Source organism: Myxocyprinus asiaticus, chromosome 14 (genome assembly GCF_019703515.2).
Source record: "Myxocyprinus asiaticus isolate MX2 ecotype Aquarium Trade chromosome 14, UBuf_Myxa_2, whole genome shotgun sequence".
In the NCBI taxonomy this organism is placed as follows: Eukaryota; Metazoa; Chordata; class Actinopteri; order Cypriniformes; family Catostomidae; genus Myxocyprinus; species Myxocyprinus asiaticus.
The window spans coordinates 7983356-7996080 of NC_059357.1; the positions used below are offsets into that span (position 1 = coordinate 7983356).

Below are 12725 nucleotides of genomic sequence, written 5' to 3' on the forward strand. Positions count from 1 at the left end.
TCAGTATACAAGTACAGACTCAATGAAATACAGGTATAATCTAACCAAAAGCGCAAATAACATTTAAATAAAATTATGGTACAACTGCAAATTTATAAATGAGGTTAACTGCCAATTAAAGTGCAATTTAGATGCAGAGATGAGCAAGATTTTCATTGATATCTTGTAAACGCTTATTAGATGCAACGGCTGTCACTAATTCATCAAGTGCAATTTTCAACTGCAAGCAGATGTAAGAATCTTCTTATTTTTTTCACTGGGTAAATTGTGAATATTGGCTGTTGTTTTAATGCGTCATATTCAACCACAGAATATTACCGTGTTTTCCCCATTGTCTCATTTATTAATTGCTGAAAGCACGAAAATAGTTAATTTCTCCAGTCCTGACGTATGTCTGACATGAAGGTTCTCTGAAAACTTATTATTTTATTTTTTTTAACAACTGATCATTTTAGCAATATGCACAATTTTTTTGTTTCTTTTCTTAAAATTGAATGCAACAACATTGCTGATGCTGCTGTTGTATTAATGGTCTATTGTCAGCTCTGTGGAAAAGAGGCATTTTTCATTTAGGCCTAAGTTACAGAATTGTCACAACAGTGGTTAATTGGGTTTTACAAAAAGGTTGTATTTGTTAACAGTAGTAACTAATGATGAACAACACTTTTACATCACTCATTAATCTTTAATGCTATATCTTGGTTCTAATATAGGTTAATTTCTACATATACTAAAGTTTTTACATTAAAAGTTTTATACGTTAGCATTAGTGAATGCAATATGAATAGTATTTTGAGAAATTAACATTAACCAAGATTAAAAATTCTGTAGAAAATCAAGTTACCTAATGTATTAACTAATGTTAATGTATAGAACCTTTTTATAAAGTGTTAATTGCTAATTGTATGTGGCTTTTTTTTTTTTTTTAAGTGACAGCTCAAGGGCCGTTCACACATGATGTGCTTTATATTCAAAGAAGGCTGACCTTAACAGAATGGAAGTTGAACTTTTTTTTAACTTGATATGGCATCTTAAAAACATGCCGTTCATGGAACGACATTGGAAAAAAAGCCAGACGTGGTGCAGTGACCAAAGAAATCCATCTGACGCATATGTACATAGAAAAACGATTAAAAAATAGCACAGATGGAATGAAAGAATGGCTTCTTATATTTCTAATACTAAGAGCTGCATTTAATACATACATTCAAGTGCTTTTGAATATATTAGCCAGTAAAATTGAGTCCAAAAAATGCTGAATTTAGCTGTAATGCAAATCGTTATAAAGTATTAATGCTCAGCTATTTTTATCAGTGTAAAAGAGCTCCACCTGCACTGAGGTGAAATTCATCTTGTAACGGATGTGTTGGAAAATGTTTCTCAAGATGCAGTAGTTTCCTGCTCATGTTCTTTACTTCCTGCCTAAAAAACTGTGTTTTTATGTGGTATTCTCTTAACAAGTTTTCTCAGGACTGGTGTGTTATTTATGAGAGGTTATTTTTTACTTAATCTAAATGTAGAATATTGTTTAACACCATGATGCATATTTGTGCAATGAGTGATTACGTGTTGGCCTTCTCATTTTATGGTGGTGGAATACATGTACTGTTGGACAGCTGTTGTTTTAGTATTTAGCAGTTGTTCTAGTCACACATCTGTAATGAATGCCTTCTGCTGGATCGAACCTCTGCTCTGGATTATTACAGTCACACCACACTCAAACGAGTGACCCTGATTTATTTGTTTGTTTGGCTGTGCTCAAACAGTTACTGAGAACTTTAGTACATATTTAGTTGTTCTGATCTTTTATTTTAAAGAGAGTGGCCAGAGTGTTGCCTCAACCAACTTGAAGAAATATATGAAAACTTTCCAATTGGTAACACTATTCCTAGTGTTAATTTGTATTTGTTTGCCCATATTTCAAGTTGTTTATAATAATGATACTGATACATTCATACATCCCAAATATGTCAACTTGTGTTAGATTCTGCATTTTAGGGTGCTTTCACACTTGGTTCGATTGCTTGGACAGAACCCGAATTAGTTTCCTCCCCTCTCACTGCCCGCGCTGGTCTGAGTTCACATCATATCATTTGGGTCCGAAACGGCCTTAATGTATATTGCATAAATTGATTGATTTACAGACCTTTTTTTTGACTTGACTGTTTTTCAGATGTGATCTTGGACCGTCTAAAGGCCAAGCAGGAGGCGGAGCTTGAGGAGCTAAAGCGACGGGCAGCAGAGGAGGCTGAGAAGGCCAGACAGGAATCTGAATCACAGTCTTGTGAACAAGGCATGACCAATGCAATGACCCCTGCAAATGGATCGTGTCCACAACAAGACTCCAGTGAACCTACTTCTGCAAACAGTGAGACATGGAGAAATCTCTCTATATTCTTCTAACGGCTGTGTTCACAAAATATTGTTTATATTGTTTTTTTTTGGCAATTTTAGCATCAGAATTTGCAAGGACATTGTTCTACACAAGCACACATGATAAAAAGTCCTTAAATTAATTCCTTAAATTAAAATGAATGGGTTCGTCATTTGTTTTCTACTTTGTGATGTATTATAGGTAATGTCCTTGATAGCATGCATACATTGCTCAGATGTGTTTTAAATGCATGCTTTCATATTGAAGAGAAACGCTTTTATCCATTTAAATTTCAATTGAAGCTGCTCCAGCTGATGAGGAAGGCAGCACCAGTATTCCCAAGCCCACGGCAAGCAGCTCAGCCATACCGCCTAAAACCGACTCTCCGAGTCCCACAGGGAATGCCACGACTATGTCTTCCAATACTGAGGAGAAAGGTGAACCTGCAGAGGAGGTGAAAGACTTGGCAGGTATTGCAAATGGTTCCAGAAAGTTGCTTTCACTCTGTGTTCAAGTCACATAACATTGTTCTACTAAGACTGTCTCAGCCTGTTAGCTGCACTGGCCAAGCTAAGAACAGATCTTTCCATTTTATTTTAATGAAACAAAGCCCCTGCTGGCTCAGGTGACTATCTTCTCTTTCCTGCCAGCTTTGTTCAACAGTACAGCCTAAAGAGTAACACTGGATCTCTGCCATCATCAGTGTCTTTGGCATATCATGTTTACTGAAAGTGTAGAGCCTGTCTGTATCGTTTTGGAATAGGTTTACCAAAGTCCATTATGGTATACTGCGAAATACTGCTGTGGTCAGTGTCATTTCAATTCATTTAGGCTATGTTCAGAGTGGGATACTAGTGTATGACTGCATACTGAACAGTTTATACAATTTACTGCCTACAAACAGATATAATGCATTTTGTGTCAAGAAAAACATGCAGCTGAAATTGCGCCCCCTTCAGTAGTATGAAGTATAAGTTTGCTATTCCAGACTAAATGGAATGTTACAAATTTATCATCCATTCCCATGAATGCTCTCCCTTAGGTAAGAGCTCAGAATCTGTTGGTCAGGGTGATGGGGATTCGGTACTAGAAACTGAACCTCCGCAGACAGCAGATGAGAACAGCTGCAGCAGTCATTTCTCCATCTCTGACTGCCTGCGACCTCCGGAAGAGTCTGACCTGGTAGACCGCTCCTCACAGTCTTCACTAAACAGCCAGGATGATGCAGGTGTGTGCACACTCCCACTCACATACACACTCATAAAATACGATGGGCCAAAAGGAAGGCTTCAAATGTTTTTGAACACTGCAGCTTGTTACAGTCTCAAAATGACTAATGCTGTAATTGCATTGTTTAGGTGAAGGTAAAACTAATGGAGATGGCACAAAGACAGGATCTTCACGCATGGTTACACGACTCCGGAACCCTGACAGCAAGCTCAGCCAGCGCAAGGTCATGCAGGACAAAGATGGCAGCTCTCAGGATGGTAGTAAAGCACTTAGAGAGGTGAGACTGCTGTAATCTTAATGGAGGTTGACGTATAGATCTTAGCGAATAGAGTAAAACAAATCTTTCTTATAGGTTGATGATGCTTTGAAAAAACAGGGCTGTACAATTAATCGTATTTTAACCAGATCAAGATTTCTACCTCTCACGGTTAATTAAGCATAATCGTCTGCGATATTAGTGAGCTAGCAAACAGGTAAAGTTGCAATTTGTTGTTCATTTTCATTATATGCTGTGTCTATGGATGTTAGACCAAATCACAAGCTCTTTCCAAGTCCGTTTTCACCTCACCTGACCAATCACGCTCTCTTCAGAAGTTCGCTACTGACCAATCACTGTTTCACTTTTTAGCACGCGCTGAAATAGAGAACTGCACCGCAGATGTTTACGAGTCTCTTATGTGCGGCGCACGAGGATAATGATACAGCGTTCTGTGCTTGATGCACATGAAATTAATTCCATCTCGTGCTTTGATAATGTATGTTTTATACAGAACAGCTGTGCTCTGAGTTCGGTTCGTGCACTTTGCTAACCGGGTTACTTTAAAGCGCTACGCATTTACCTCTGTTGCACATTTGCCTAATTCCAAATATATTTGGCCATAACAAGTGTGCAACAAATCTAAAGTATCCCCATGGCACCGGTGTTGTGTGGAGCGAGGAAGAGACCAGAGCATTTTTCCATGTATGGAAGGAGCACAAAACACCACTGTCACTTCTGCTGGTAACACACAGAAACAGCACTGTCTTCATTCAAAATAAAAGGCTTGATAAAATAATTAGGCTTCCTTCAAAATAGACGCTTGAGACTGTATAGCAATTCTGCGCACTCAGTTATTACAGAAATATTACTATTAGTCTATATATTACTGTAGAGTATGGGGATATAATAATAACGTAAATAATAAGAATAATAATTTAAAGAATGGATCTTAAAAAAGGATGCAAGTGTAAACACCCGAGTAACTGTTTCTATTAGCAGTAAAGAATGGGCAAAACATGCCTTCATTTTGGTCAAAAGGAATCATTTATTAGTTTGCAGTTCTGACAACTTGTTTAAAATGAGGCTACTGTTTAATGTAATATTTTTTTTGTAAATAATGGTGATTATCATTTTCACCATTATCGTGCAACTCTAATTGACCATGTTTACATGCATTTGAGAAAACAGTTTATTCCAGGGGTTTTTTCAGAATGCGGCATTCTGAAACGTCATGTAAACGAGAATGCAGATTTCCTTACGCCATTTAAGGGATTAAGAAAAAGTGGTTTAACATACCTAGGTGTATCCCGGAGAATGCAGCCAATGTGGTCATGTAAACACATAAGTGTGGGTTTTTGAGGAGTGTGCATGTGTGTGTGGAACAGACCGGAAAATAAACGTCATATGATGGAGCCCAACATCAAGTCAAAACAGCGGAAAGAATTTCTGAGACTACAGTGGGAAAAGCACATACACTATAAACTATACCCATTTATACACACCAATGTAAAATATTGACAGTTCCTCATGTTTGCATATATGCGCTGGTACATCGGAGGAATCCCAGAGTTTTACGTAAGAGGGAAACCCCACTATTGCAGTGCAATTCCTCTGCATGTAGCGATGGAAAGTTAAGCAAACAAACACAGCAGCAATTCTGGAATATCTGGAAATAAAGCAAAGCAACGGGGAATGAAATAGTTAAGTCTTCCTCGGATACCTTGTTTGTTATTTACACAAGCATCGCAGGGAAATTATGTTGCTGTGGAGAAAGCTGCTTACTGACCGAGCTGTATGTATACGGGAGTAAAGAGTACACAAATTATAAAGTGCATGTAAACCGGAACACTGCTTTTTGGCAATAACCTGCTTTCTCGCAATAAGCGAATAAATCATTTTCTGTTGTCCATGTAATGCAGTGCAATACAATACAATTGTAAACATAGTCATTGTTTGGATCATAACTCATACAACTTTGCTATCGAATGTACATGTTAGGGATGCACTGATATTGACATTTTGGACAATACTTAAGAGCTAATAGTTAATTTTATGTTATGGCTGATAATCAAAATGGTGGCAGATGTTATAAATCTGCTATAAATATACTAATAAATAGTGGACTAGTAAAGATTTTTTTTTATTGGGCGATACAGTATCTATTTGCCAATACCGAGACAAAGTGGTCGATTAATACAGATAAATGCGTAATACAATTTAATGATATAAAATGTGATACAAAGTTGCTGAAATGAAAGGAGCATATTGTCAAATTAATCAGACCAATGGCAAAAAAAAAAAAAAAAAAGCTATACGGGCCGTTACCAATATGGTCACCAATACAGGTGCATCTCAATAAATTAGAATGTCGTGGAAAAGTTCATTTATTTCAGTAATTCAACTCAAATTGTGAAACTTGTGTATTAAATAAATTCAATGCACACAGACTGAAGTAGTTTAAGTCTTTGGTCCTTTTAATTGTGATGATTTTGGCTCACATTTAACAAAAACCCACCAATTCACTATCTCAAAAAATTAGAATACATCATAAGACCAATAAAAAAAACATTTATAGTGAATTGTTGGCCTTCTGGAAAGTATGTTCATTTACTGTATATGTACTCAATACTTGGTAGGGGCTCCTTTTGCTTTAATTACTGCCTCAATTCGGCGTGGCATGGAGGTGATCAGTTTGTGGCACTGCTGAAGTGGTATGGAAGCCCAGGTTTCTTTGACAGTGGCCTTCAGCTCATCTGCATTTTTTGGTCTCTTGTTTCTCATTTTCCTCTTGACAATACCCCATAGATTCTCTATGGGGTTCAGGTCTGGTGAGTTTGCTGGCCAGTCAAGCACACCAACACCATGGTCATTTAACCAACTTTTGGTGCTTTTGGCAGTGTGGGCAGGTGCCAAATCCTGCTGGAAAATGAAATCAGCATCTTTAAAAAGCTGGTCAGCAGAAGGAAGCATGAAGTGCTCCAAAATTTCTTGGTAAACGGGTGCAGTGACTTTGGTTTTCAAAAAACACAATGGACCAACACCAGCAGATGACACTGCACCCCAAATCATCACAGACTGTGGAAACTTAACACTGGACTTCAAGCAACTTGGGCTATGAGCTTCTCCACCCTTCCTCCAGACTCTAGGACCTTGGTTTCCAAATGAAATACAAAACTTGCTCTCATCTGAAAAGAGGACTTTGGACCACTGGGCAACAGTCCAGTTCTTCTTCTCCTTAGCCCAGGTAAGACGCCAGGAGTGGCATAACAAGAGGAATACGACAACTGTAGCCAAATTCCTTGACATGTCTGTGTGTGGTGGCTCTTGATGCCTTGACCCCAGTCTCAGTCCATTCCTTGTGAAGTTCATCCAAATTCTTGAATCGATTTTGCTTGACAATCCTCATAAGGCTGCAGTTCTCTCGGTTGGTTGTGCATCTTTTTCTTCCACACTTTTTCCTTCCACTCAACTTTCTGTTAACATGCTTGGATACAGCACTCTGTGAACAGCCAGCTTCTTTGGCAATGAATGTTTGTGGCTTACCCTCCTTGTGAAGGGTGTCAATGATTGTCTTCTGGACAACTGTCAGATCAGCAGTCTTCCCCATGATTGTGTAGCCTAGTGAACCAAACTGAGAGACCTTTTTGAAGGCTCAGGAAACCTTTGCAGGTGTTTTGAGTTGATTAGCTGATTGGCATGTCACCATATTCTAATTTTTTGAGATAGTGAATTGGTGGGTTTTTGTTAAATGTGAGCCAAAATCATCACAATTAAAAGAACCAAAGACTTTAACTACTTCAGTCTGTGTGCATTGAATTTATTTAATACACGAGTTTCACAATTTAAGCTGAATTACTGAAATAAATGAACTTTTCCACGACATTCTAATTTATTGAGATGCACCTGTATATCCTGCACCCCTAATACATTTATATAAAATACATATACTAACTACATTATGTAAAACTGTGTATTTCTTGTGCACTGATTGTAGATCATGTGAATATTATTTTAGACTCCTCCACTGTCATCTTTTGGCTCTTTCAAGAGAGATTCAACCAAGCAGACTGGCAGTGGCTTTTTCAAGCTGGGCCACGAGGGCAAATTCCGTGTGTACCACAACCAGTACAGCACTAACACACTGGCGCTGAACAAGCATCAACACCGCGAGGACCACGACAAACGTAGGCATCTTTCCCACAAGTTCTGCATGACCCCTGCTGGTGATTTCAAGTGGAACGGATCGCTGTACGGCTCAAAAGCACTGACGGTGTCAACTCTTAGATTAACCATCATCCAGCTAGAGAACAATGTCCCTGCTCCATTCCTACATCCAAACTGGGCTTCACACAGGTAAAAGTCTTACAAGTACCAGCAGGAATAGTTTTGTACATTCTATTTATTAAAGCTTCCCAAAAGAACCAAAAAAATATTTCAGTCATTTAACCATGTTGTCCTGTGACCTTTTCCTTGCTGTAGGTCAAACTGGATAAAGGCTGTCCAAATGTGCAGCAAAGCGAGAGAGTTTGCTTTAGCTTTGGCCATTCTGGAGTGTGCAATAAAACCAGTGGTCATGCTCCCAATATGGAAGGATTCTTTGGGTCACACAAGGTCAGTTTAAATAAAAACAAATAAATACAGACTATTTCACCATCTTTAAAACAAGAAGCTTTCAGTTTGTTTTGCTCCATTGTTTCTGTTTGGTGACACGTGCAAACATTTCTAGGTGAGTTGATGATAACTTAGTTGATGGATCTTTTGACACCGTTTTAGTTATGGTTCATCTGATGCTATAGCAGTTTCAAAGTTCTCTTTATAGCATGTGTTTTCAATTTATTTTTATTTATTTATTTTGGGCATTTGTATCAATTGAACATTCACAATGAAGATAAATTTGCTTGGCAAATACAAACTTAGAGATCCAGCTTTTTAGAAGTTTTCTGATTGAACATTTGTTAATGCATTATTTGTTTTTCTCATTTACTTGGTTTTGTTCAATTATTTTCTGAAAGTGCATATTTGACTTTTAATTACACAATCATTGTGCAGTAAATCAGATGCACTTTATTGTTAGAGCAATTAAATGCTTTTCTTACAAGACATCCTAATATCATAATACACTTTGTTGCTTCTTAACAAAAAGATTTATTTAGCTAATGCCATTGCTGGAGGCTTTCCAAAAATATACTGTGAGTCACCTTTATGTCCCAGTTTTGGTGTTTATTCTGCTACGTCTTGTTGCAGGCTTCATCGTATGACCTCTGTGGAGCGGGAAGAGAAAGAAAAGGTAAAAAAGAGGGAGAAAAAACTGGAGGATGAAGAGACAATGCAGCAGGCCACATGGGTGAAGTACACTTTCCCCATCAAACACCAGGTACTGCACAACACCTGCAAGTTGAGGTGTTTCTTTGAACATTATAAGAATTCACATCAGCTGCAGCATTTAAGCTTTAGGCATCCAGTAACTTTGGTTTGTCCTCTGTAGGTGTGGAAACAGAAGGGAGAGGAGTACAGGGTAACTGGTTATGGAGGCTGGAGCTGGATAAGTAAGACCCACGTCCATCGCTTTGTCCCAAGGCTACCTGGAAACACCAACGTCAACTATCGGAAAGCACTTGAGGGTATGTTTGCTTGTACAGAATACTTAAATAATCACACAATCTGCAAAACAGAAAAGTATTTTTTCAGAATCTGTCTGATACAGTGTCTTTTTTTTTAGGAGCTAAAACTGGAATGGACAATCGGGCAGCTCTCTCAAAAACATCTAAAACTTTGGAAAAAACAGATAAAGTCTCTACTCAAAATGTGTCTGGAAAGGATAACGTCCAGATCACATCACTGGATTCTTCTGAAGAACAACCATCTGTGGAGAAAGATCATGTGTTAAAAGATGAAAAAGGAGATGAAAATTTTGAAGAAAAAGAGGTTGAAAAAGTTGAGGAAAAAGTGGTTGAAAAAGAGGATGAAAAATTTGAAGAAAAGAGTGATAAAGAAAATGGATCTGTGGAAAAAATGGACACTAGCGCTCCTCACTCCGATGAAGTAAATGAAGATAAAGGTATTTGCATTTTTCTTTTTCTTTTTTTTCTTTTTTATAAAATTCATATTTTTGAAAACTCTTTTGTTGTACCAAAGAAAATAGCTTAAGAAGGACTTGGTACATATTGTCTTGTTGGTGAATACCCTGCTGAAAAAAAAACAAAAAACAGTTTAAACCAGCTGACCGACAGTTAAACACTTGCTTGTCCATGCTGGGAGTCCAGCTGAAGTCCACCTTGACCAGACTAGAAGAAAAGCTAAACCAGAATAAACCAACAAATCACCTAAGGCTGGTTTAAGCTGTTTGTTTGTTTTTTTCTTCAGCATAGTACTTAAATCGATACTTGAAAGTTTTTGTAACGTGGGACATAGTTGCCAATGTGTCTGTTTTTCATGTTTGCAGCTAACATTTCAAATGATTCACCCACATCAAATGAGTCTCCTTTCAAAGGAGAGTCTTTTGAAAATGAGGTAATGAAGGATAGTGCTCTGAGTGAACCCCAACAGTCCTTCTGCTATGATGTTGTGAACGTCAGTGAGGGCTTCCTGCAACGCATTGCATACAAGAAAAAAGTAAAGGCTTCAAAACTTGATGGCCTTCTGGAGAGGCGGGTCAAACAGTTTACCATTGAAAAGAAGCAGAGATTGGAGAAACTCAAGCAGACTACAGTTTCTAAACCCTCCACTGAAAAGATCATGGACAACAAGGAAACAACCATTGCTGCTCAAGACCAAAAGGTCAAGATTGAAGGAAATATCCCTGAAACTCCAAAACATACCCAGGTAGATGGGGTAGCAGACCCAGCAATACAGCAAAAAGACCATGTGGTCAAAAAGCTTGATTTTAACCAAGGGGAAGAGCAAGTAAGTATAAATACTTCAGGACAGAAGAATAACCTGGATGTCAGGTTAAATGATTTCGGTGACACTGCCCGTGAAGAACATCAACAAAAATCGGCAGAACCAGAATCCAAAGCACCCAGTCGGGTAGCAATGTCTGAGCTTAATGGAAACTCGCAAAGTCTGGATCCAAGTGTTCAGCAAAATGCTAAACCCGATAAAACGATCTCAGAAGGTCTTACACCAGAAGACCCTGAGAAAAAGACTGTAGTTGAAAACAACGAGAATAACCTTGATGTAGAAAAAGCTGTGCAAGTAAATGGGAAAGATGGTCCTGGGGATTCGCTATGTGAGAATTTGACTGATAATGTTAACCCGAAGGAGCTAACCAATCGCCTTGGGGAGGAAATCAAAGCAATATCACCAAAGGAACCAGTGAAGTCGCTAATGAATGGTGATTCCACTCAAGAGGGTCTTAAAGAATGGACTAATAGCTCAATTCCTGAAGTGAAAACTGAAGGAGAGAAAGAAGTTACCAAGTTTGACCCTGATTATCTACCACCTCAGAAAGTGGCCAAGTTTGAAAATGACACTGAAGGAACTTTAGACTCTTCTGTTAGTTCCTCTGTACCTAAACCTTCTTCAGTAGCTTCCGAGCCAAACGTAAGATCCGAGGTGCCTAGTAAAAGCTCAAAGGTGGAGCTGATGCAAATCGAGGAGTCCAAGCCTCTTGTACCTTCTCCCGTCCCATCAGCGGAAGAGTCCAGCCTAAGCAGCGACCTCACCGAAAACTGTAGCAACGGGAGCAAGATAACAACTGTCATTACTCAAGTCACTAAAACTACAACGACGGTATCAACTGAGGCCCACACGGTATTGACATCAAGCCTTGCTTCCAATAACGGGTTAAATACATCCATGCCTGATTCTAAGGTGGAATCAACCAGCTCTGTTTCAAAACTCTTTACTACAACTACCACTTCTGTTACCAAGGTCACAAACTCATCCCAGGAAGCCATGGTAACAAAAGAGTCCAAGACCATTGTAACGGAAACTCTGACTGATACCAAGTCTGGTCCTAGTGGTTCCTCAGTGACATCCATGACAGTAAGTCAAGAATATTCCACCAGGGACAGAGTACGACTGTTAAAGTTCTCTCGCACCAAGAAAACACGATCCGGGACGGCCTTGCCTTCGTACCGCAAGTTTGTAACCAAGAGTAGCAAGAAGAGCATCTTTGTGCTTCCCAACGACGAGCTAAAGAAGCTTGCAAGACGTGGTGGCATTCGTGAAGTTCCTATATTCAACTATAATGCCAAGCTAGCCTTGGATATCTGGCCCTACCCATCTCCACGACCAACATTTGGGATCACATGGAGGTCTGTATTTTAATTTTATTCTTGATTTTGGTTGTCCCTGTTGGATGTTGTTTTCTTAACTTTCTGAACACATGAGTTTGTCATATTATTTGTGGTGCTTGCTGAGGTGGCACTAATATTATTGCTCCTACTTTGGGTTTGGGGTTTGTTACATCATTGTAAAGGCCAGTGCATGCAATGAACATTGTGTCATCAGCACTGTACGTGTGGACTGTCCCAAGTGCAGTCTGTTCTTTCTAGATACCTAGAACACCCTAGCAACCGTAGAGCAAGGTGCTAAAAACCAAACAGAACACCTTAGCTATGCCTTGGCAACCAATTGCAACACCTTATTATCGTGGTGGCGAGTTTTGCAAAGGCAAACACCTCTAACATTTTCTTCAGAAAATGTAAAAAATCTATTTCAGCTTACACCGTTAGTCTTAAGGGGTGTTGTAGCTCATCAGTTTATTTCTATGTTCTTGGTCACGCTTAGTGTTCAGGTCTTTTCTTAAGGTTATAGTGTCCATAACAGAGACAGGAATATAGATGCAATCTGTCCTTTGAATAGTATAGTATTAGCCAGAGTAAATTTGTCACAGAAATACCATATAGGCTTATGAGA

At 38.7% G+C, this 12725-nt stretch overlaps 1 protein-coding gene across 8 annotated transcripts in view; it reads left to right on the top strand.

The window, feature by feature from the left end:
• bptf (bromodomain PHD finger transcription factor) overlaps window positions 1-12725 on the top strand; it is a 54933-nt gene that overhangs the window by 12941 nt on the left and 29267 nt on the right. For 7 of the 8 annotated variants that reach the window (XM_051717219.1, XM_051717222.1, XM_051717214.1 and 4 more), the window contains exons 4-13: window positions 2174-2368; window positions 2677-2844; window positions 3417-3602; window positions 3733-3881; window positions 7879-8216; window positions 8343-8474; window positions 9108-9237; window positions 9349-9484; window positions 9583-9921; window positions 10306-12121. In XM_051717219.1, the coding sequence (XP_051573179.1) occupies window positions 2174-2368; window positions 2677-2844; window positions 3417-3602; window positions 3733-3881; window positions 7879-8216; window positions 8343-8474; window positions 9108-9237; window positions 9349-9484; window positions 9583-9921; window positions 10306-12121 (3589 nt within the window). The remainder of the gene's footprint in view (window positions 1-2173; window positions 2369-2676; window positions 2845-3416; window positions 3603-3732; window positions 3882-7878; window positions 8217-8342; window positions 8475-9107; window positions 9238-9348; window positions 9485-9582; window positions 9922-10305; window positions 12122-12725) is intronic. The other variant, XM_051717217.1, reaches the window with a different exon arrangement.